Source organism: Seriola lalandi, unplaced genomic scaffold (genome assembly GCF_002814215.2).
Source record: "Seriola lalandi dorsalis isolate HSWRI2012SDOR001 ecotype SW California unplaced genomic scaffold, Sedor1 jcf7180002054332, whole genome shotgun sequence".
In the NCBI taxonomy this organism is placed as follows: Eukaryota; Metazoa; Chordata; class Actinopteri; order Carangiformes; family Carangidae; genus Seriola; species Seriola lalandi.
The window spans coordinates 1,349,476-1,374,281 of NW_019524885.1; the positions used below are offsets into that span (position 1 = coordinate 1,349,476).

The 24,806-nt window shown below is 38.6% G+C and overlaps 2 protein-coding genes across 4 annotated transcripts in view; both read left to right on the plus strand.

Moving 5' to 3' along the window:
- Positions 1-12,590, plus strand: part of palm2akap2 (PALM2 and AKAP2 fusion) — a 72,297-nt gene extending 59,707 nt beyond the window's left edge. For 2 of the 3 annotated variants that reach the window (XM_023407259.2, XM_023407260.2), the window contains 8 exons: positions 2,972-3,193; positions 3,505-3,867; positions 4,217-4,315; positions 4,412-4,513; positions 4,662-6,132; positions 6,508-6,686; positions 7,624-7,662; positions 9,144-12,590. In XM_023407259.2, coding sequence (XP_023263027.1) covers positions 2,972-3,193; positions 3,505-3,867; positions 4,217-4,315; positions 4,412-4,513; positions 4,662-6,132; positions 6,508-6,686; positions 7,624-7,662; positions 9,144-9,281 — 2,613 coding nt within the window. In that variant the 3' untranslated portion in view covers positions 9,282-12,590. The remainder of the gene's footprint in view (positions 1-2,971; positions 3,194-3,504; positions 3,868-4,216; positions 4,316-4,411; positions 4,514-4,661; positions 6,133-6,507; positions 6,687-7,623; positions 7,663-9,143) is intronic. The other variant, XM_023407258.2, reaches the window with a different exon arrangement.
- An 829-nt stretch (positions 12,591-13,419) lies between these two features.
- slc46a2 (solute carrier family 46 member 2) lies at positions 13,420-24,784 on the plus strand. Its single transcript, XM_023407254.2, has 7 exons — positions 13,420-14,036; positions 15,774-15,944; positions 16,205-16,423; positions 16,582-16,753; positions 18,383-18,466; positions 22,606-22,762; positions 22,946-24,784. Exons 1-7 carry the CDS (start codon positions 13,563-13,565, stop codon positions 22,995-22,997), a joined length of 1,329 nt encoding a protein of 442 aa, XP_023263022.1. The 5' UTR covers positions 13,420-13,562; the 3' UTR covers positions 22,998-24,784.
- The last annotated feature ends 22 nt before the right edge of the window (positions 24,785-24,806 follow it).

Consider the following 24,806-nt stretch of genomic DNA (forward strand, 5'->3'; position numbering starts at 1 on the left):
TTTCACTATTCATCTAAATGTTACGTAGACATTTATATATATTTATATGCTAATAGAGACTTTTCAGGCATTCAAACACATTATGGGCTGTTTGCCTTTTCCCTTGTTACATGATTCTTTCCACACTTCCACACACTAACAAAGGCACTTACACACACACACACACACACACATGTTGCTCCTTTAGCTGGCCAAGCAGGGTGCACAGTGTCCCTCATCACAAGTATTAAAGTCCGAGCCTTGAGGACAGCGAGTTATGCGTGGAATGCCAGTTCACCTCAATGAGAGACAGAAACACACACGTGAATACACACCTGCTATACAAATACACACACTTGAAAGAACACAGTTACACTTCCATGCACCACTGCACAGCTACAATCGTATACACACTCCATGTGTGTGCGCGTGTATGTGTGTGCAGGAGAATGGCATTGCATATGAGACATTCCTGTACTGTAGTACTGTTTTCCTGAGGCAGAAACAGGATATCCTCCCCCTCTGTTACTGTCCTGCCTGTTGGACACACACACTCCTATACTCACACATTCCTGTACATGCACACACACACACACACATACAGTATAAACACAACAGATCAAATTTTACAAAGACAGAAGACCTTGTGTGTAAGTAGAAGTAACGTCTGGTCCTCACATGGTCACTAATATCATTAACTGGGTGAAAAATCATTTGACTTGATGACGGACAAAGTGAGGGAGAGTGAGAAGAAAACAAAGAAAGTAGAGATGAAAGAAGCAGGAGAAAAGAGTCCAGCAGTTACTGTGATATTGCTCCATGTCACTCAGAGTTTGGTTAAACAGAGAAGAACTTTGGTAGCCTGTGTAGTAGTATCTAACAGTATGATTATGACTCCAAATGAGAAAAGCTGTGGTCCTGCACATCCTCACAGACTAGTCTTGTTAATTGCTATGTCTGTATCGAGGGCCTCTGTCTCTCTGTAGCCATGGTGAAACACGCTGTTTTTTGTTGTTTAACCCAAACAAATTTCAAATACAGAAACTGTAACTAAGACAAAAAAGCAAAATAGGATGAATGTTTTACATAACCATAACTATATAGCTTCAGTAGACTTGAACTGGGCATTAATGATGTATTCCTGTAGGAGAATGTGTATATACTAATGTATATATAAGATTTTACTTCATGAGACAGTATAAAGTGAGGAATTTGCATGTGACTGACCCAGATGGGTCACCAAAATGCCCTCACAGAATATCTTTTTTTCTCAGTAGAAAAAGGAGACATGAGGATGGGGGGGGGGGGGGGGGGGTAGACAAGAGGAGGCTTTTTGAGGAGAGGCAGGGTGTTATAATCCACCATGTGACTTCACTGACCACTCTTCCTTCCCTTGAACAATCCCAGAGAGGAGAGAGGAAGCAAGAGAGGAAGGAATAGATGCAAAAAAAAAAAAAGAGGGAGAGTGGGGATTCAGCAGAAGAAGGGAACTGAAATCTGAAATCAAGCCTTTGTGCAGAAACCTCTTGTCTAGATACCTGACATCAGTAGAAATGTCCATGAATATCACTCAAAAGCAGTCTGGTAGTGTGTCTGAAGCTTGAAGTGTAAGAGGGGTTGAAAAGCCGAGACATCCTCCTTGTGGCTGTGTGTGTTTTAGCTGAACAGTGACTTTATTCACTGAAGTGATCCTCATTAAATCCCCACACACACACCCAGATGTTACAAAGACTGGGGTCAATAGCTCCTCGTGGATGTAAACACATCCTTAGCGTCGAAGTGTAATGAGTACGAGGCAATAAAACAGGAAGCCAGCGGAGCGTTTGTTAGTGGCTCATGCAGAAACAGAAAGTGAGGTCAATAAAGTGAGGAGTGTGTGCACATGTGGCCTCCCATGAACGGTGGGTCTGGAATGTGTCGGATAAATGGTTCACAAAGATAGAAGGTCACAGGTTTGATCCCTGCATAGCAATGTGTTTAACAGTGTGTCCTTCAACATGACACCCATCCCCTGTCTATTTCTTGCTTGGATAAATCACATTGTCAATTAAAATGTGACTGCAGTTGATTAATGTAACATCACCATATTGCATTAACTGGTTAATCATAAGGGTGTAACATACTTTCAGTAATGAATAACTGTTATTCGTCAATATTTTCAGTTCATCATCAGCTAAAGTTACCTGGGTTTGTTCATAATATCTGCAGTGTACTGCCATAAGTTGACTGATGTCATTTCAGTTGATTTCCATTTTGAGGGAAATTTTAGTACATTCTAACAAATTTGTCTGGCAGTCACACAATGACTCGACAGGCTCTGTCACTAGCTCACGACTGATGATGTGGCCTTGAGCCAAGCACTTAATCCAGAAACACATCAATGAGCTGCTCAGTGTAAAGCAAATGTGAAGCTCTTAAAACTTAAATATCTTTACAGCTGCAGAATCTGAAGTATCTTGACGGATATTTGTGCAGAATATGTATAATATTAAGGACCATTGGACTCAGGTCCTTAATCAGGAGAAGATTAAAATAAAGAAACTCCTCCTGTCTCCAATTTCTTCTTGTAATGTATTTCACAATTTTTTATTATTAGTCTCCAACGTCAAGTATTCAGCAAGCTGATTCAATCACATAAGAGTGAAGGTCTTTAAACAAAGATGCAGTTGTTTTAATACTGTAGAAGATTGTTATGTTTGTGGCCTGTCAGAGAGCTGCAGCATGTGAGTTGGTGCCCCCTAGTGGTGGGAATCAGTCAGAACACACTCCTGCTGCAGAGGTTCAACACTGTATTACTGCAATGCAGACAGACAGATATATGTGTGGGATGCGTGTGTGTGTTTAGAGAGATTATAAGATTCTGATCTGTCTGTGCTAAAACTGCTCATAAATTCCTAATTTGAGAAAAAGGTGTTATTCAATCGATCACGAGTGTGCGTCTTCTCCCAACAGTACCTCTGAACCATATGTCTTTGTTTATTTGTTGGCACAGAAATCGTGGCGGGCAGCCGAGGATGCCAGTGACACAATACCAAGAGAGCGAGCCCTGAAGAGCGTCAGTTTCCAGGAATCGGTCAGCGTTATCACTGACAGGCCCGCAACCATGGAACTAGAGAGCCAGCAGATCCAACATGGCTGCCTCAGCAGCCCCAGTAACCGAGGCCACAGCGCAGCTGGTGTGAAAGTAGAGACTCCTGACAGCGAGGTGGTTCAGGTATGCAGGCTCTCAGAACAAGATTTACAGTTTCTTCTTTTATTTTGATGGAATGGAACAAATATCACCACAGAAAACTTTGACCTGTTTTGGGCTGTCACAGTCTCAGAGAATGTTTTTTTTTGTCTGTTTCTTTTCTTTTCAGTAATCTGAGCAATATTAGCCTAAACAGAGAGGGATTTCCTTCCTACAGCAAACTAAGTTAATTAGGCAACGATTTTACCCCTTTCTAGAATAGGAGAAGAATTTAATGAAATTTATTGTACAATATATGTCCACTACAGCAGCCTGATTATATGTTGTGTCTACAGGAGATCTGTTACCTGGACCAAGTGTTAGACGCAGCCTCTGAAACACCCACCAATGGAAACTCGTCTCCGTCACACCACACCAAACCAATCAGCATTGATGGAACCTCTCCGTCTGTCTGTGTGTCAACCTCCTCTCCTGCCAATCACCAGCCAATCGTTGTGGAGGGGCAGAGACAAACGACGTTCGTCCACCAGGAGGACTCTGGCGTGAGAACCAACGGGCATGTTCAGGGGGAGGAGTCGGGGCGCAGCAGGGCGAAGTTTGAGCTGAGAGCGTTTCAGGAGGAGAGACGGCCAGCAAAACTCTTCACCCCCGGAGAGGAGCAGCAGGTCAGGGTGACGAGGAGACGACCCTCAGAGGAGGTAAACAGCTGCGAGATAATGTGTCAGATGCAACAGACACAGTGTTATTAAGTTTAGTTGTGGTCACATTTTCATCATAGATAAGGAAACAGTAACCACTAGAAACTTTTTTAAAATCAACAAACCTCATTTCAAGAAATAAGTCACTTAGAAAACTATATAATTTTCAGTCAAGTGACACAGTTATTGGAGTGTAGTTACAGACACTGAAACATGAAACACTAAACATGCATCGATTAAATTAAATTAATATGTAATGAAAAGCTAATCGTAATGGCAGTTTATTGAAGATACTCTTTGTGATTATTCTTACTCCTATATTTTTCTGCTGCTTTATTTCCCCTGTCAGGTTCAGGAGTTGGAGCGTGAGCGCCAGGAGCTGATCAGAGATCAGGCTGTGAAGAAAAACCCTGGGATCGCCCAGCGCTGGTGGAACCCTCCTCAGGAGGTAGTTTCCCATTGAACCTCTGTTTTCAATTTGAACTCCATTGCTTCCTGACAACTGATTGACTGGTTCTCTGGTTGGTTCATTGATTCTTTGAAGGTGCCTTTGGAAGCGCAGCTGGACGCAGATCAGCTTGAGTCTCTCAAGAAATACCAGGAGAGAAAACAGCAGAAACAGAATCACACTTATACATACACACAGGTAACACACGCACACTTTGACCATGAGGAGATATACCAAAGTTGGACTTTGGGTGACTTGTTGTAACATTTCTGCCTGATTTGTCAGTACACACCTCTCATCTCCTAACTTTTTCCTTTGTATTCTGCTTTCCCATCTCTATTTGCAGCCCCAGGTGTTAGGTCCTCCCACAATGGTGACCTCTGACCCAGAGCTAACCAGGAAGGAGGACATTGTCGAGAAGCAGATCGACTTCTCGTCTGCCAGGAAGCAATTTCTGCAAGGGGAGGGCACCAAGAAGGACATAGCTCCTCAGATATACTCCGCCAAACCCTTCTCGAAATCCATAACCAGGGGCAGCCAGGGGAGCAGTGACATTGTTGCCGAAACTGGAGAGAGCCACGTGACCTGGTCTGATGAAGGAATTGCAGGAGAATTCACGTGTGCGCGAGCCGTAATGACAATCCTGCGTGAGGAGGAGGAAGGGAAGGGTCATTTCCACCCAGCCTTTCACCCAGAGGAGTCTGACTCAGGATTGGACGAGTTATCTGTCCGCTCTCAGGACACTACTGTGTTTAGCTTGGATAATGTTTCCGACAGCGGGGCTTCGCTACCCCCTACCCCGTTGCCACTTACCCCTGTGTCACCTCCTACCCCCCAGCCCACCACGCCAGTCAACGGGCAGACCAGCGGCGGTCCAACAGAACACGAGCTGGAGTTCCACGCCGGGGTACTTGTGCAAAGTGCCATCCAACATGCCCTTGCAGCTGAGAACGGAGAGGAGTGGCAGCCATCTGACCTGAACTCTTCACAGCTCAGCACCCCTGTGTCTCCATCCTCAGCTTCTACAAGTAGCCCAGTGCCAGTCTCCCCTGTGTCTTCCGGTGGAGCTCCGAGTCTCCAATCACCTGTGTCCTCCAGTCCTGCTCTATCCAACCCGTCCCCTCAGCCAGACAGGCGGCCAGAGGTAAGAGTTGTTTTCCAAGAGAAGCCCGCAGAATCACAGCAGACTCAGCAGCAGCAACAACAGCAGCCCTCCAGTCCAGCACAGCAACCACAGCTCCAGACACCTTCTCCGCCACCTTCTCAGCCTGTCTCACCTCCACAGAGACCCAAAGATGGAGGCCCCAGGATCAAAATCCAGTCCTCTTACGCCAGAGCGCTCGCTTCCTCAGCCCCGGCTCCAGCTCCAGCTCCAACTCCAGCTTCAGCTGCTGCCTCGGTAGCTCCTGTTTCCAGGCCAACCCCAGTTTACCGTCCCCCTTCTCCTCCAAGCCCGGAGAAACAGGAGTTCAGCTACTTCAGTAAATACTCAGAGGCAGCTGAACTTCGTAGCACAGCAGCAGCAACACGAAGTCCCGAGGCAGAGGCAGCTAGCGGCCCGTTCCGCCTGCGCTCCAAGAAGCAGCGAACCTTGTCCATGATTGAGGAGGAGATCCGAGCAGCTCAGCAGAGGGAGGAGGAGCTGAAGAAACAGAGGGAGGCGCAGCCTGTTGTTATTGTCCGCCCCAGCCACACTTCCAGCAGCAGTCATGGGCCTATGAGGACAGGGATGCGGCAATCCACCATTTCCGCAGCAGATAAGATGAAGAGTAACAGCCTGCCAACTAGACTCACACTGTCAGCAAAGACAGCACCAGGTTAGCGTGTTTCTCATTGATCCTTGTATGAGACACCTGGTACAAGATGTTTTTAATATCTCAAGAACTTTTGGACGGATTGCCATGAAATTTGGTTCAGACATTAATGTTTCCCTCAAGATGAAATGTAATAACTTTGTTGATTCCCTGACTTTTTCATCTGGCGCCATCACTACATCAAAATTTTCATTGTCAAATACACCAAAATACCTACAAAACAAATGGCAGTCATTAATATTATTAGTTGCATCTATGTTTGAAAAATGAAATGTGTACCAGTTATACAAAGATGAGCACCAGTGAGCCACCCATGATTGGTGTGATCATGCCAGCTCAACAAACGTGTCTAACTCTGTGTTTTTATGTGATTTGCAGGAAAGATTGAGAAGATTCGACCTGCGCCACCCGTCTCACCCTCACCCTCAGAGGGAGCCCTGTCTGATGCCGGCAGTGAGGACTCAGGAGGATCACGACCCAAAAACTTCATGCAGACGCTTATGGAAGACTATGAAACACACAAGGTGAAAAGGAGGGAGAAAATGGAGGACAACAGTGTAAGTATTAAACCCTGTAGATGATAAATTAGCAGAGATGTGAATGAGAGAATGGAAGGATTGTTTTCCATGTTGCATAACAAAAAGTAATTCGAAAATGTCAACCATAGAAAACTGCAACAACATAACAGGAAATAAAAAAAATATTGGTTGGGGCACAGCTAGTCCTAAAAATGAAAAAAGGACATTGCTACCCCCAAAAAAATATAAATAAATACAATGACATTTGTTGAGTTCTCGTTGAACATGTGACTGCAGAAGACACGAAACAAAGAATAAAAGTAGCACAAAGGTGACCACAGCTTACAAGACAATACTGGACCTTGTTGAGGTTCATTTGGTTTGGTCAGATCACTGTGGTTGAATGCCTCCATCCATGATTCGTTGGAATGAACAAATACTGTACAACACTAAAGGGACTTTCCCACAGGACATGGAATAGAAAGTAAGTCACAGACGCTGGGGGATTTCTGTCCTTACTCAATATTTTTATTTTTTTTTTATTTTTTTTTTTTTATCTGAATAGATCTTTTAATGCTCAGTATTAAGAAAGAGGTCTCTCTTGAGAGGAAAGATTGTATTTTGGCAAAATAAACAGTCAAAATAAAGGTCTACAAAAGATAAAAATAATTTTTCACAAAAGGTAATTGAAAAAATGTTACATCTTACATAATCAGAAAATGATCAGAGCTTCATGTCTCCCATATTTAACCTATTCATTGAGAAATCACATACTGCAAAAAACACAAAACAAACATATTCATTTTATTGCATTAATTTGTTTTCAAGATATTTAACTGAATGTATCTTGAACTGATCATTTTGCAGCAGGCAGTGTTCTCGCTGATGTTGTTGCCAATGTTGTTATTGTTTATCCATGATGACATCACATGTGTTGACTTTGTGTACTGTTGCCTTTCTCCTGCCGGTCGGTCAGTATGCCCGTTTGTTGCTGGCCAACGAGGTAACCACTGAGGTACCTGTCACACCCCAAACCTGTTCACTCCGTTAAACTGCCATTACTGACAGACCTGGGTCAGACTCACCTGAAATCTCTTATTGTAAACAAATACATACCTGTGTATATTTTAGACTGTTTCCAGTCTGTACAGTTTAAGAAATACTTACATGCCATGATAGTTTTTCAGAAACATTAGAAATTTTTTTTTAATACTGAATGAACTGTTTATTCAGGGTGATCTGAATAGGATGTTAAAGCAAAGCCCTTTTTCATGAGGTTTACTTCAGTTCAACTAAGAGAGAAGAGAAAGTTCCCAAAGACATTCGAGTCACAGACGAGTGGAGATTTTCACTCTCTTGTTTTCCATTAACTGTGCACTGCATTAGAGATGAGTCAACAGTAAGAAACACAGTAAAAACAGTAAAAAACTGTGACACATCACTCAGTCTTCCAGACATGAAACTGGTGCAGAAATTATACATGGGAATGTATTACTTTGTTTGAACCCATAGACTAGGCAGTTTCTGAGAAAGAAACCTAAACATTTTTTGATCTGGTCCCAGGTCTGCTTGTGGTCTCACTGCTTTATTGTTCTGCTCTGTGGTGTTGGTGCTGCATGTGCTTGTCCATTGATTTGATGTGACCTTTGACCCCCCCATGCACATTTATGTTCTATATATCTAATATATAAAGTAAGAATTAAAACAACTTAATTCCAAATAAAATATGTGCACTATTTTAAAAGATTGTAAACTAGCGAATTACATTATATGAATCATGATGGGCTTCAATATAAAGGTAACAGAAGATTTTGAACGTACTGATTTGGTGGATGTGTGTGTTGTGATTGTCAACATAAGGTCAATTTACATCAGTGTTTCCATTTACAACTACATAACTGGGCTCAGTTTTATGAAAATCATTTAGCGTCTATCATTTTCTATCATCATCATCACTGCAGCCATTATGTCAGACCTCAACAGCACACATCTACCCACAATCCACTTCAACTTCAACCTGTTCTTTACATTACCCTGTGTGAAGATGGGTTTATGTGTTTGTATGTGTTTGAGTGTGTGTGTGTGTGTGTGTGTGTGTGTGTGTGTGTGTGTGTGTGTGTGTGTGTTAGGCATGTGTGTGTGAGATGGAGAGTGATCGGAAACATAAATTATGGAACAGTTGTGGTGTGTGTGCATGAATCCTTCCCTGTAATGGAGTAAAATGACCTTTATTTTTATTGTCAAATGGTGCAGGTGCGCTTCATTTGCTCAAGTGTAGCTCAAGGTCGTTTGTCTTGAAACCTTTACCGAAGGATGGTTTAACCAAGCGCTCCCTCAGCGTTTGACATACACTGCATGTCATATTAAAGTCACTGTGATGTGTGTTTTTTTGTGATTGTGTTCCCTTGAGCTGGGAAAAAGCATGGATTTTATCAACTGTTTGCTCACGCCACAATGAATGTGCTTCCATCTGATTGGTTGTTTTGTATTTTTCAGGTTCTGGAGGCCACTCGTGTCACCAGGAGGAAAAGCGACATGGCGCTGAAGTGGGAAGCCGGCATCTACGCGAATGAAGAAGGGGAGGAAGAAGAGGAGGAGGAAGAGGAGGAAGAAGAAGAAGAGGAGGAGGAGTAAACAGCTCATTTCAGAGACAGTTAAGGGACTGAGGAGAAAGAGGAAGAGGAAGAGACTGAAGGAAAAACGCAAACAGGAGGAGAAAGGACAAAGAAAGGAAACAGTATTTATTTTACTAATAGTATTCTGATGATCACATGACCCTGCATCAATTTGTGATTTTTGGACCTGAGGATTGAGGACGGAACAGTATGTTAAAAGACTGAGTATGTGAGAGACATTTGAAGTGTTGCGTGAGTTTGAAGAAAGGTCAGCGATGCAAGAGACACTTTGAAAGGGTTTTATGGTGGATTATGAGCGTTCTGCAGAAGCTTATTTGGAATAGAAGGTTTTTACTAGTTGGTAGACGCTGAATGACTTAAATATTCATAGGATTTTTCACTTATCTGCAATATTATTGTGGAAATATGGGCTGAGATCTAAAGATTTTATTTTGACAGGTTGCCTGAGACTTGATGATGATGATTTTGACAATATGTGCTTGAGAATAACCCCAGTCATCTTCAAAATGTGTGGCAAGGGTTTGATTACAAAGAGGATAAAAAGATGCTAAAGACAAGCAGGTGTATGCAGAGTGACTATTGAGAAACTTCTGACTGAAAGTTATGCTAGAAAGGAGAAAGAACGAGGCCTAATCACGCACTCAAGACATGTTTTCTATAATTTCAGAGTAATCTTTACTGCAGGGAGGCTGTGATGTTTTTCAGGGTTTTAACCCAATGGGAATCGAAGCATCACTTTCAGAACCCGTGAAGTTTTATCTTCTGCATCCTGCAGTGCCACAATACACCACAGTACAGCTATAACAGACAGACAACATGTTGGCTGGAGCTTTAGCATCCCTTTCAAGCATCTGTGTTAAATCTTAAGTGCCGACCTGAGGGTCAGCGTCCTTGAATCATTAAATGCTAGAGAGGAAATCCGCATAACTAGCATCAAGGTGCAACTCTGCCTTAGACCTGTCAGTAATTGTTGAATGCACGATATGTATGATGTATCTTATCTTCTTCTATCCTGTATTACTACAGTTCCAGTAGACTTTAGAGAAAATAAGCAACCACATTAGATAGTCTGTCTACAAAACACTATTCTTCAGTGACTTCACAGATGGGAGGAGACAGAGGGGGGGGGAGGGAGGCTAACTGCAGGTCATGTTTGTGTCACTTCAGTCAGTGTGTGTGTATTAATGAAAGGGCTGGGTCAGGGGTTTTATATTCTAAAAATCATTTATTTTACCTTTGCTGGCTACGCCGCTTTGTTGACCTGTGCTTTCTGATGTAAGCAGTTGTTTCATGTATTATACTGAGGTAGGACTGTGTATTTGATATATGAACATGTATGTTGAGATTCCATTGGGGCAACTGCCGTCTATCTACTATACCTTGCTAGTTGAGGATAAAGTTTGATGAAAAATATTGAAAAAGCCTTTTATAAAAAGTTGTTATACCAAAACAGAATGTTGTTACTTAGAGAAAATACAGTCAGCCTAAGCTCTTAGGTCTGTTTAAAAAGTACTGATTGTGTGCATGGCATTACACTCCTTTTCCTAACCTGAAAACAAGCACACAACAAGCAGCAAAAAGAAGGCAACTGACTATCAGTGCTACAAGCTGAACAGACTTCTGTTCATCTTTACATCACTAACATACTGTAAGTTGGGGTTGTCTGTTTTTTTACTGAATATATTGTGAGCTTTGATTTTGCAAGATGATGTGATTTTCTGTTTCTTTAAAATACAGGCGTTACAGGCCTCTGTGATTTTGACAATACTGTGGACCGTCCAGGTGTAGAAAACAAGGTTCAGCTTCAACATGAAAACACGTTGCAAACACAGTCAGAATAATCCCTGGCGCCTACAGGACTGTCTTGAAATTAGAATTGAAAGTAGAAATGTGTCAGCATGACTGTAGATACAGTATTCCTGAACCACTTTAACTGAAAAGTAGCTAAATTATTATACATTTTAGTCTTTATTTTGAAGCCTTTGAGATTTTATCCAGCATTAGGATATCAGGAGGTTGTTTTCTGTAAACCAAAGGTTACAGTTTTGATCACCAGTGTGTCCTGTTCAAGTGTCCTTCAGCTCACACACTGAATAAAATCCTCAGAAATGCCTGAAACACAAATGTACACTGAGGTAGACTTGCACAAAAGATGAAAAGAAACTGCGGGACACATACTAACCCTTGACGATAATTAATCTGTATTGTATTTGTTAGGACAGCCCCAGCATGAGGTCAAATACCTCTTGGCTGGAAATGCAGTGCTAGCAACTGCACCAACCAGAAGTGAAAACCAAGGACTTCTGCCTCTGTGATGTGCCCATTTCCCCACGGAGACAGAAAAAAACTCAATGACTCCATAGAATCCTCCTTGTTCTTGTTTTTATACACTTTTAATAATATATAAAATGAAAAAAAGTATTTAAAGGACTAGTGTCCCTTTTTATGAGCTTGAGAAATGTAAACGTGTCATTGACAGAGGTACTGTGTCACTGATACTGATTGGAAATTCATTTTGCCACAAGATTTAAGGGACAAATGAAAAAGTCAGTTGGGACAAAAACTTTCTTTCTTTTTTTTTTTCCAGACATGAGGAACATGATTGAAGCGATCAGACAATATTAAAAGCACTTGTCATACTGGTATATATGATTTCCTGGTGAGAAAGTCATCGAGCTTCAACAGACACAGATCCTTTGTGATGAATGATTGTCTTACAGTGGCCTATCCTGGATGCCATCTGAGCATCTGCTCTATCTAAGCTTTATTCATAGCACAATTTGAGTTTTCATTAACAGAGGCAAAGTTTACTGCAGCAGCACATTGTAAAACTGTGTTATTGCACACAAACACACTCACGCTGTCCTCATGTATGCTTCAAAGCACACAATTAAACCCCCCACGCCTGAGTTCTCATTAAATAATACTCTTGAAAAGGTAACAGACATCATGCACACTCAGAGGAGTTATAATTGTGTGATTTATTATTATTATTATGATGATTATTATTATAATAATTGTTATTATTATTTGTTGTTTGACTTGATGGTGCAGAGATGATTTATTTATCATTTGAAATGCTGTTAGCTTGTTTTCACCCTGCAGAAGCGCCTGAGCTTCAGTGCGGGGGCTCATACTGTCTGTGTGTGACGAAGCAATCTTATCATACAGTATATAACCTCTGTCCCTATGTTAACCACTTGTATGCTCATACTCTGCTTTGTTATTTTATAGCACATGTAAGGCTCACAGTTATACACCTACTATACATATTATGAATATTTTCTCATTAAAAACAAAACATGTAGATGTTGGATTACTGAGTGGTTCATTTACAAATGCTTTCACTTTGAAACTAACACGACGTACCTGGCACTAATGCCCTTCACTGTTTGTCATGTGATAACACATGGGTAAGCAGCATCTAAACGATGAAAGCAAATTCTGGTTTAGTGCAATGAAGTGCTTCTGTCATGACTTTTTTTCAGCTTAAACTTCAGGTGGATCATCCAGAAGTGTAATGCATTCATTTGAGAAAAAAAAGTCTGTGCTGTTTTTCTGAAAAAGAGATAATTCAGAAATCTCTTTAATTCAGAAAAACTGGATTTTCTCAAAGAAATCTTTAAAGATTTTGAGATAATGATCTCTTTAATTCAGAAAAACAGAGCAGGAATTTATTTTTCTCATGAAAACTTTTCTCATGATTCTGAGATAATGAATGACTTTTTTTCTCAAGTGAATGCATTACACTTCCATAGGATCATCCATAATTTTAAGCCATTTCCAGCAGCACTGACACCATTATGACATTATTTTGACCATTGCCCTTTTATGTTAGAGCTTAGCAATGTGTTTTTAACTATTAAAACCAACCTGTAAAAACTACAAAATGGTATTAATTTGTGCTTTCTTTAAAGTGAAAAGTAAAAATACTTAACTGGTGACTATATTGACGTGGGAAAATTTGCTCCAGCTGAAAATGAAAATGCTCCAGTGGTTGAGTGTGGCAGGTGGTTTCCCAAGTTTCAGTATACACAACTTTCAGTTCACGCCTTTTTTTTAACGGGCTATGTGTGAGCACATGAGGGGGAGGAAGTGGGCGTGACAAGAGCCATATCTTCTTCTTCTTCGGTGTTGCATCTGGTTTAACACATCCTCTACTAATACAGAAGGACTAAGTAGTGATCAAAAATGCCTTCTATATTTCTCCACTGTTAGTTCGGCTCTAAGTTTTAATGGAAGACGCCATTTTTCTTTGAATAACCTAAAAGTAGAAATCATGGTGATGCCGAGCTTGTGTCAGACTGCCTTCACGGTACTCCGTCAGGTAGAGCCGATTATCGTGCTCGAGGAGCTGGGCAGCACTCTCTTCGACACCGCCCTGCAGATGGTAGTCAAGGACCGGAGTGCCAACGCCACCTACCCCGATATCTCCCGGGAGGCCAGCCAGCAGAAAGCCATGACGGACTTCTTCATGACCTACAACCTCATCATCCGGCTGGTCCCGATCATTCCTGCGCTGCTCCTCGCCAAGTTGAGCGACCGCGGCAGGAGGAAAGCTCCCATCGTGGTGCCCCTGATTGGGTACGTGCTGTCCAGGCTCGCCCTTCTCCTGGTGGTCATCTTCCGTATGCCGGTGGAGGTGATGTTCGGCGCGGGGGTTGTTTTCGGGCTCTCCGGCGGGTTCTGCGCCTACTGGCCCGGTGTGATGACGCTGGCGTCGCTCGGCTCCACGGCGACTGACCGGTCCAAGGTCAGTGTTTAGTTTTCGGAGAAATTAAAATGTAATTTACAGCATCATTATCTGCTATTATCTGTTGAGTTTAGTGACTGCATTTGACTTTATAACCCTAGTTTATTGATAATGTCTGTATGTGTGAAACAGGAAAAACTGTCATCAATGAAATGAGCAGCATTAAGTGAGAAGGCTACTGTATAAACTATGTTTGAACTTAAATCTAAAGGTAAAAATTAAACAATATAAATAATATATAATTCACATAATAAATAAATAACTCATAAATTATCGTTCGATCCTTTCTACAACAAATAAAAACAAGTCTGGTAGATAATTTGTTACTTGTATAATATCTTCAGGTGTGGACACGACATTTACTTTAGTTTTTTTTTTTTTTTTTGGGAAACTTATGACTTTTATTCCACTGCACTCAAGGAAAAATATTATACTTTTGACTCCAGTACATTTCTATTAACTACTTGTTACTTTGAAGCAGAGCTTTTAGTCAGTGAATTAATTTTCTTTTCTTTTCTAAAATGTGATAGAGCATACACTGTGTTCATCACAGGAGAAAAGCAAATCACAGTCCTCACAGTGTTGCTGCATGTTTGAACAGCTCTGAACTTATTTGTTCAGAGCTGTTCAGTGTTGCAGTGTCCTAACGTTGGCTACGTCAGATAAGGATGACAGAAGGTTCTTTATTAGAGTATCCATGGTCTTATCTCAGTCCATGTTTGAAGTTTAAGCGAAAAAGATTCTTTTCTTTTTAAATACCTGCTGTGTTTACCACGACCAAACTCCATCACTGCCTAAAAACATTCACTGTCGACCTTGAGAAAACATGTCAAGGTTTTTCCCTTTTGTGTAATTCAGATAAACTTTTAAACAGACAGCTTGTAGTAGTTGCCGTTTTTATGCGTGTGGTCAAATGACTTATGGCCATTTCTACAGGCTTCGTATCATTTTCTATAATCTTTTTATTCTACAGGTTCTACAGTCAGTTGTTCAGTAGGTTGTTTCTGTGGAACAACACAACAATGTGTACATATAAAAAATGTACTTTTTTATTTTAAAAGAAATTACTCCAGTACTTTGACTCAAGTAAAAATGTGACTGAACCACTTAGGCTTGTATTGGAGTAATGTTTGATCAGGAGTGTCTATGCTTTGACTCAAGTCAATAGTGGAATAACAGAGCTGTGACCTTCGTCCGCCTCTGAATATCTTGCCACCTGAATGACTAGACAAACTGTTCTCATTATTCACTGATTTCTGCAACTCTTCCTTCAACTGGAGCACAGACAAGTGTTCACAAACGTTGAGTTCTTTTATAGAATTATTGCCAGTTTTCTGTAAATACAGTATGACAATATTGGGGGGGTTGGAAACCGGCACAGCCTCTATCATGTTCAATGTTGTAATGTTTTTACACTGTAGTATTGCTACTGTTCCTTTTTTTTTACTTTTTAAGAACTGAATATTTTTTCAGTACTTTATATATACATTGTGTTATATAAAAGACTTGGTGAAACTGTGTAACATCTAATACTGCCACATCACTCATGCCCTTGACAAATGTACATACATCTTTGGCCTAGAATAACCGAAAAAACACCACAAACCCATACATACATACAAAAATAGAAAAACAGCAACATTAAACAACAAAGTTAGTTTCCTTAAATTTGAGATAACTAACTTCTTCTAACTTCTAACTTTTAAAAGTAACAGTATGTGTTCTTGTCTCGTGCAGGTGATGATGAGGGTGGAGCTGCTGTATGGGACAGCAGGTCTGGTGGGCAGCCTGGTGTCGGGTCATCTGTTCCAGCTCTACAGCTCCAGTCTGGGACATGGGATCGTCCTGCTCATTGTGAGCATACTGCTGCACCTGCTCTGCCTCATATTCTCCATAGTCCTGCTGCAGGTCAGTGTGTGTGTGTGTGTGTTGTGTGTGTAATATTACAGAGTTTTGATTGTTGTGTCTTGATTGTTTTGATTGTTGTGTCTTGATTGTTTTGATTGTTGTGTCCCTATAAGCTAAGGCTGCACCATAAATTGGTTTGTTTATCGATATTCAAGCTTGAAATATTGTCTCCCCACATTTTTTACTTTTCAGCCCCAGAATAATTACTATTATTTTGCTGAGCAAATGTGATGTTAAATGTGTGTGTGTCTAAATTCAAGGTAAAACAAGTTTACAACAACGAGCCTGATGAGAACTGCCACGCCCTTTCTCAAACCTCTGACGATGCTGCTGTTGTCGAGTTTCCTGCTGGGATAAACGTGGTCAACGTGGTTCTGCTTTTCTTGGCTGCCATCCTGTACAACTTTGCAGTGGGTGGAGCCATAGAAATACTGGGTGTCTTTGTGTTGAAAGAGCCGCTCAGCTGGAGCGCCACTCAGGTGACATTCTGCTCTATTTGCATGCATTATGTGTGCTTTTTTTTGTACAGTTTAGTGTATATTTATTTCTTCTGTCAAACTGATTTTGCCTCACTTTTCATTTTCCTTTTTCTCTTTTCCTTCACTGTCTTCTTTTATCTTTTCCTGTCTTCCTCCAGGTTGGTTATGGGAACGCAGCAGGCTGCATGATTTTCCTCACCAGTTTCCTCGGTGTCATCCTGTTCCGTCGCTGCTTCAGCGACATCATGCTCATCCTGATCGGCATGCTGTCGTTCGCCTCTGGAATCTACTTCATGTCCTTCGTGACGACAACCTGCATGTTTTACCTTGGTGAGGCTGAGCATCCTACACTGAGCCACACTTTGTGAAGGACTAATGTACAATTCAACCTGAAAAAAATTCATGTTGTCTACACGCTGTTTTGTGTCATACTCTCTGAAGAAGGCCACCTGCATACGCACCATTTTCTTTCTCTTAACAAAATACAACAGAAGCATTATCTATCATCCTTTCCTTAACAATTGTCCCATTCTGCTGTAACATCAGGTTAAATATTGGATTAATAACACTGCTGCTTTTTTGACTTAACACATTTTTTACTTAAATATTTCAAGCTGGGTTATGCGATCATCCTAAGCAAGGCAAAATCATTTGGGGGACTGAAATAGAACTACAAATAACTTATTATCAATAACAAATTAAAATAGGAAATAAAGAAAAAACCCAAAGATACTTCATATACCTTGATATAAAACCACAGAAAAGGGATCTCATCATATCTGAAGCTGGAATCAGAATTTTTGCTTGATAAATTACTTTATCAACATTGTTGGCAACTTATTTTTTGTCTATTAAATGATTAACTGATTAATTAAAAGTGAAACTTAACATAATTGATGCGGCACCAGTGGGAGGCTTAGATATGTATATCAGAAAACAAATAAGTGGAGCCATCTTTTCTCCCTTGTTGTGTGATGTGTGAGTAGTAGTCATAGTCAGCCATATTGTTGTTGTGACAGATAGAGTTGCCCCACAGAAATAAAAACATCTCCTTCACAGTCTTTCACATGTGGCCTGGTGGTTTAACAGGTTGTTCTTTAAATAAAATATGAGGTTTAGTTTTTAGTTCCCACCAGAACAGCTGGCACTCTGTCTGTTCTGTTGTTTTTTTTTTTTCTTTTTTTTATTCAGCAAAAGTAAGAAAGGGAAACAGAATACCTACTATCTGTGTTAAAAATCAACCATTACCTACCTTACATTTAACACGAACAGGACTAGCAGGATTGTATCAGCTGGCTCCACATCTGACACATGTAGGTCAGTACAGATAAATAAAAATAGGAACCAAAATAAGGAACTGACAGTGAGTATAAGTTATAAACATCCTAATCTTCATCCAACATTATACTACACCAGAAAGCTCCATAGATGTTCTGTGTTAAAGCTGGAGTGTGGGACTTTTTAAATCTCTATGTATTTCGAAGTATATCAGAGTTTTAAATCCGGTGTCTGTGGTGAGATTGCATGGCTGGAGCACTGGTAACAATGCCTTTTATCTCAACCAACCAATGACTGGGTTGCCAGAGCAACCACAGTGATGGAGATGGGGTAGGCTACAGCAGTACGGAAAATCGTGGATTACCATTGGTGTGGCTTTTCCTCGTTAGAGAGTGCTGCGTGTGTAATTACTCTGACTGCCAGGACAGGCAGGCTGCTAATAGACAGTACCAGTTATAATGTTTGCTCTCATTGTGTACTTACTGTGTTGTGGTAGTTGTTTACACTATATTTACGCACTATTACTGTAACACAAAAGACTGATTGTTTGGATAACATAGATGAGATATGAAAAAGTGGCCACAGCTCTATTAGACACACAAACCTGCTGAATATGGAAAATTGTGGCTAAAAGGGACGAACAAAATTAGGTAAAATTATTCATTATTCATTTCTCTGCAGCTCGCTCACTCAACCTGTTTGCTCTCATCCCGATGCCCACGATCAGATCTCTACTCTCACAGCAGGTTCCAGCATCCTCATGTGGTGAGTATGCAACCTTTGCGTGTGTGTGTGTGTGTGTGTGTGTGTGTGTGTGTGTGTGTGTGTGTAGATGTGCACCACAGATGAGTAATAAATAAAAACAGTAAGGATAATAGAACAGTTAAAGCAATTACATAAACAGTAGTATTATACTGCTGATGGTTCCATCACATTGATATGTCTTTGAAAGTGAGAAATGTTGATCATTTTTTTCAATACATTACATGTATGGATTTATAACATACAGCTGGAATAGTAAAGGGTCAGTTCATCTAAATTACAAAACAAAACCAACATATTTTCTCACTTACCTCTAGATTTTTTTAGATGGAGAAAGTAATTTCAAAAATGTTCACATTGAGGTCTGTGGATGATCCAGAGTAAGCAGGACTCCACTAAATGTCATTTTTCAATGCTGCAAACACCATTAACAAAAGTATATCAACTTTCACAATATTGAGGTGGAGGAGGAAACTGACAAATTAACGTGGCAAAGTAAAACCCTAACTATACATGTGGCCACATATCACCACGGGTAAGGGACAAAATTTAGGTTAATTTACACTTAGTACACTTACTTAAATAAAATAAAAGGCTTGTTACTAGAACAAATATTTACATACTGCAGTATTTATAATACTGATGGTATCAAAGATAAAAGACAAGTGCAGGATTCAGATTATGTCAAAGGGAGGCGGAAGTTGTGAGATCAGGATTAGGTCTGACAGGTCAGAAAAAAAACTCAATGGTCCTCTTACATTGTTAGGAGTAGCTGTGTGATGGAACATGTGTTCTTATATGTTGCCTAGCAGATAAAAAAAATAATTTAGAAATTATGTGGAGAGGCAGAATATTAAAAAGTATTTCATTAGTTTCATTCAACACCTTTTAAAACTCATTCCCAGTCATTGCAGACAACTACTTAATGACATTTTTGATGCCTTACTATACTATGACGTTTTTGTGACATTTTTGATGTCTTACTATACTATACATTTTTATGATGTTTTTATGACATTTTTGATGCCTTACTATACTATGAAGTTTTTATGACATTTTTGATGCCTTACAATACTATGACGTTTTTATGACATTTTTTAAGTCTTACTATACTATGACATTTTTATGACATTTTTGATGTCTTATTATACTATAACGTTTTTATGACATTTTTTATGTGACATTTTATATGTCTTACTATACTATGACGTTTTTATGACATTTTTGATGTCTTACTATACTATATATTTTTATGATGTTTTTATGACATTTTTTATGCCTTACTATACTATGACGTTTTTATGGCATTTTTTATGTCTTACTATACTATGACGTTTTTATGACATTTTTTAAGTCTTACTATACTATATTGTTTTTCTGACATTTTTGATGCCTTACTATACTATGACGTTTTTATGACATTTTTGATGCCTTACAATACTATGACGTTTTTATGACATTTTTGATGTCTTACTATACTATGACGTTTTTATGACATTTTTGATGCCTTACTATACTATACGTTTTTATGACATTTTTTTTGTGACATTTTATATGTCTTACTATACTATGACGTTTTTATGGCATTTTTTATGTCTTACTATACTATGACGTTTTTATGATGTTTTTGATGCCTTACTATACTATGACGTTTTTATGACATTTTTGATGCCTTACTATACTATGACGTTTTTATGACATTTTTGATGTCTTACTATACTATACATTTTTATGATGTTTTCATGACATTTTTGATGCCTTACAATACTATGACGTTTTTATGACATTTTTGATGTCTTACTATACTATGACGTTTTTATGAGTTTTTATGACATTTTTGATGCCTTACTATACTATGACGTTTTTATGACATTTTTGATGTCTTATTATACTATACATTTTTATGACGTTTTTAAGACATTTTTAATGTCTTACTATACTATGATGTTTTTATGACATTTTTGATGCCTTACTATACTATGACGTTTTTATGACATTTTTGATGTCTTACTATACTATACATTTTTATGACGTTTTTATGACATTTTTTATGTCTTACTATACTATACGTTTTTATGACGTTTTTTATGTCTTACTATACTATGACGTTTTTATGACATTTTTGATGCCTTACAATACTATGACGTTTTTATGACATTTTTGATGTCTTACTATACTATACATTTTTATGACGTTTTCATGACATTTTTGATGCCTTACAATACTATGACGTTTTTATGACATTTTTGATGTCTTACTATACTATACATTTTTATGACGTTTTTATGACGTTTTTGATGCCTTACTATACTATGACGTTTTTATGACATTTTTGATGCCTTACTATACTATGACGTTTTTATGACATTTTTTAAGTCTTACTATACTCTGACGTTTTTATGACATTTTTGATGTCTTACTATACTATGACGTTTTTATGACATTTTAGATGCCTTACTATACTATGACGTTTTTATGACATTTTTGATGTCTTACTATACTATGACGTTTTTATGACATTTTTTATGCCTTACTATACTATGACGTTTTTATGACATTTTTGATGCCTTACTATACTATGACGTTTTTATGACGTTTTTATGACATTTTTGATGCCTTACTATACTCTGACGTTTTTATGACATTTTAGATGTCTTACTATACTATGACGTTTTTATGACATTTTTTAAGTCTTACTATACTATGACGTTTTTATGACATTTTTTATGTCTTACTATACTCTGACGTTTTTATGACATTTTTGATGTCTTACTATACTATGAAGTTTTTATGACATTTTTTATGTCTTACTACACTATACGTTTTTATGACGTTTTTGTGACATTTTATATGTCTTACTATACTATGACGTTTTTATGACATTTTTGATTCCTTACAATACTATGACGTTTTTATGACATTTTTGATGTCTTACTATACTATATATTTTTATGATGTTTTTATGACATTTTTTATGCCTTACTATACTATGACGTTTTTATGACATTTTTGATGCCTTACTATACTATGACGTTTTTATGACATTTTTGATGCCTTACTATACTATGACGTTTTTATGACATTTTTTATGCCTTACTATACTATAATGTTTTTATGACATTTTTGATGCCTTACTATACTATGACGTTTTTATGACATTTTTGATGCCTTACTATACTATGACGTTTTTATGACATTTTTGATGTCTTACTATACTATACATTTTTATGACGTTTTTATGACATTTTTGATGCCTTACTATACTATGATGTTTTTATGACATTCTGATGACATTTTTGATGCCATATTATACTATGACATTTAAAGAGTCTTTTCTGCCACAACAAGTAAGCATGTCATGCTTACATTTACTCATGATTAAGACAAGGGTTATTCATTATCAGGGATTTTCTTTGTTTGTTTGCTTTGATGTGATGTCTGCTCGAGAAGTCAGTGCAATGCAAACACACACACCAGCAACACCAACCTTTTTCCTGTCCACACACACATACCAGAAAATTAAAGATTAAAAAATATACTGTACCATGCAAATGTTTAAGGTGCAAAACATAAAATGAAGATGCTCTCAAAATGGTATGAATAGTTTTTATTTATCAACCAACATCATACAAAGTGCAGTAAACAGAAAAAAAACTAAATCATATCAATATTTGGTGTGACCAGTGACAAGTGCCTTGTATTTGAAACAGTACCAGTTCTCCTCAGTGTACTTGCATAAAGTTTTTCAAAGGTGCTTGGCAGGTAGGTTGCTCAAAGCATCTTGGACAACTTGCCACAGTTCTGTGCAATGGTAGCTGAATGATTGCATTCAAAAAGGTAACTGAATGAAAAAGTAAATCCACTGTGAAAAAAACAGACTAGAATCCTCTCAACTTGCATGAATTAGAGAGAGCACAGTTTAAATAAGTTACTAGTAAAAAATTTAAAGGAATATGAAAAAAAAACTGGAAAAATAAGAAAACAAACAGGAGCAATTGCATTAGGGAAAATGCATGCATACTTTTTTTTTTTTGTTAATTTATTACATGTTTCTCAAAACGTTGAACCATTCCTTTAAGAAGAACTCTGTCAGATTCACTTCTCTCTCCTTTAACCTATCTGTCCTCTTTCCTTCCCATCAGGCACCACTCTCACCTCCCTGCAGCTGGCTCTGAAGTTTGCTGCTCTGGCTTACATCCCTGCCTTTACTAAGATCTATCAGAGAACCCTGGACTGGTTCCCAGGCTTTGTCTTCATGCTCTCCAGCATCTTTACCGTACTGGGAATGATACCCATCAGGTACTGTTTTTAGCCGGCTTCAGATCTATATATTAGATTTAGTAGGCACCACTAAAAAAGAGTGAAAAACTGAACATATATATAAAATACTTGTTACTGTGATAAACCTTAATTTGGACTTGACCCACTCATTCTCACTCACGCACACTTCTTCACACACTTTCCCCTTTTTCCTCCCTCCAGTATCGTCGGCTGCAGATCACCTGATCAGAGGCGACAGTACGAAAGGATCTAGTGAGACTGAGCAGCAGTGAGTTAGCACTCGTACGACACAGATGGGAAGTGAAACGTGGAGTAAGCAAGACTATAAATGTAGACGCTGCAGTAAAGGGGCTCCTGCACTTAAGCTGTTACAGGAGGAACAAACAGAAGTCGTATTTTTACATGAGCATTTTATGATACAGCCATTATATAAGGCCTGTGTGGACAGATGACTCGCCCTGACAGGTGGCACTGCATGAAAATATCTCAAACCAGACTGACAAGAAGATATGAAAAGTGAAACTGTTGAACTTTTCAACCGAGTTGCAAGCAGATGACATGAGCCAATGGATTTCATCAACCAGTGACGTGTCCACAACAATACGTCCATGGTGATTTCAACATAACGTAGACTTTTCAGGGAGTGTGTCAGACATGAAAAGTCCCTTATGAGCACTGCTGAAAATAGAGAGGAGAGATTTGATTTCATGCATTTAATCACGTTTGCTTTTGTGAACCAGCTCAAGCTACAGGATCACATTATTTCATTAATAAATATTTCATATATTTGGTTCAGTTCTGACACCTATAACAGAGCTTTGCAGGGATTTTCAGGGATTTTCATACACATTGCTTGGAAGTTAAATTTCCAGTTGTCACCGCATCTGCTGTTGTAGTATATGTAATCTTATGAGATTTTAAATATCAGACATCAGAAGTTCATATTCCATTGTGATTGCAGATTTTGTTTTCATCTTAGTTTACATTTTGTTGTTAATTGTAGTTTTGGTTACTAGTAGTGAGAGTGTGACCAAATCAGGATCAAAATCTGCTGCTGGGTGGCGTTAGTGTTTCTGTACTTGAGGATGGTTTACAGAACTGACACACTCTGTTCGTTACTTTAATTGCAGAGTTTTTTGCGTTGTGGTTCCAATTACCAATCACGGGAAAAACTTCATTTGAAAGTCCCTCATACTGACTTACCTTCAAAAAACTAAGGTCTGGATAAATTGTCTAGAATTAAAATATATGCACTTTATGGTATGTGGCGCGCAACACAACTTCGAAACCTGCAGGTCGGGACATGCTGACAGAGCAAAAGAAATATGTTTTAAAATGACATTCGTGTTTTTATGATTTTTTTCACTTGTGATATTATTTTATATTGTGATATCTCCTTTTAATTTTGCATTTGGTTGTAAAGCACTTTAAACTGCCCTAACCTATATGAAAGGTACTATACAGTTTGATAATGTGCTACTTTGTCTGTTTGCAGCCAAATTGCCTGTGCATTAAATTATCACAGTATATTTTAAAAAGTCAGAAACAAAACAATGAAATTGTCATGTTGAAATGTCATATTTTGTAATAACTACAGATGGATTTGAATATTTTTTAACTAGAGTAGTTGTACCTGAAGTGACCTTGTCGCCCTGTGAAGAGGTTTGGTAATCTCAGCATGTCTTGTCATCTTGTTTTATGGTTTTTAAAGGTAGAGCTGAAGGGAAGAAGGCAGCCTGCAGTATCATTATTTCGACTTAATGAATTCATTTATTATTGCATTTTTACATGTTATGTGACACTTTAAAAAGCACACATACAAAAGGATTGCTGTCAGTGTTATTACACATAAGGTACAATTTATCATCAATCTACAGTTATGTTGTATAAAAGTATACTTTCTGTTTCTTTTAAAAAAAAATATTCCTCAAAACATTTTTGTTTTGAAATCTCCAATTTGATTTTGTCTGTGTGAAAGTAACTGAATACAATGTATTATGAAATTCACTTTAATTCTGCAAATAAAGAATTTAAAATGTATGTTTTAATGATTAGTATTGCA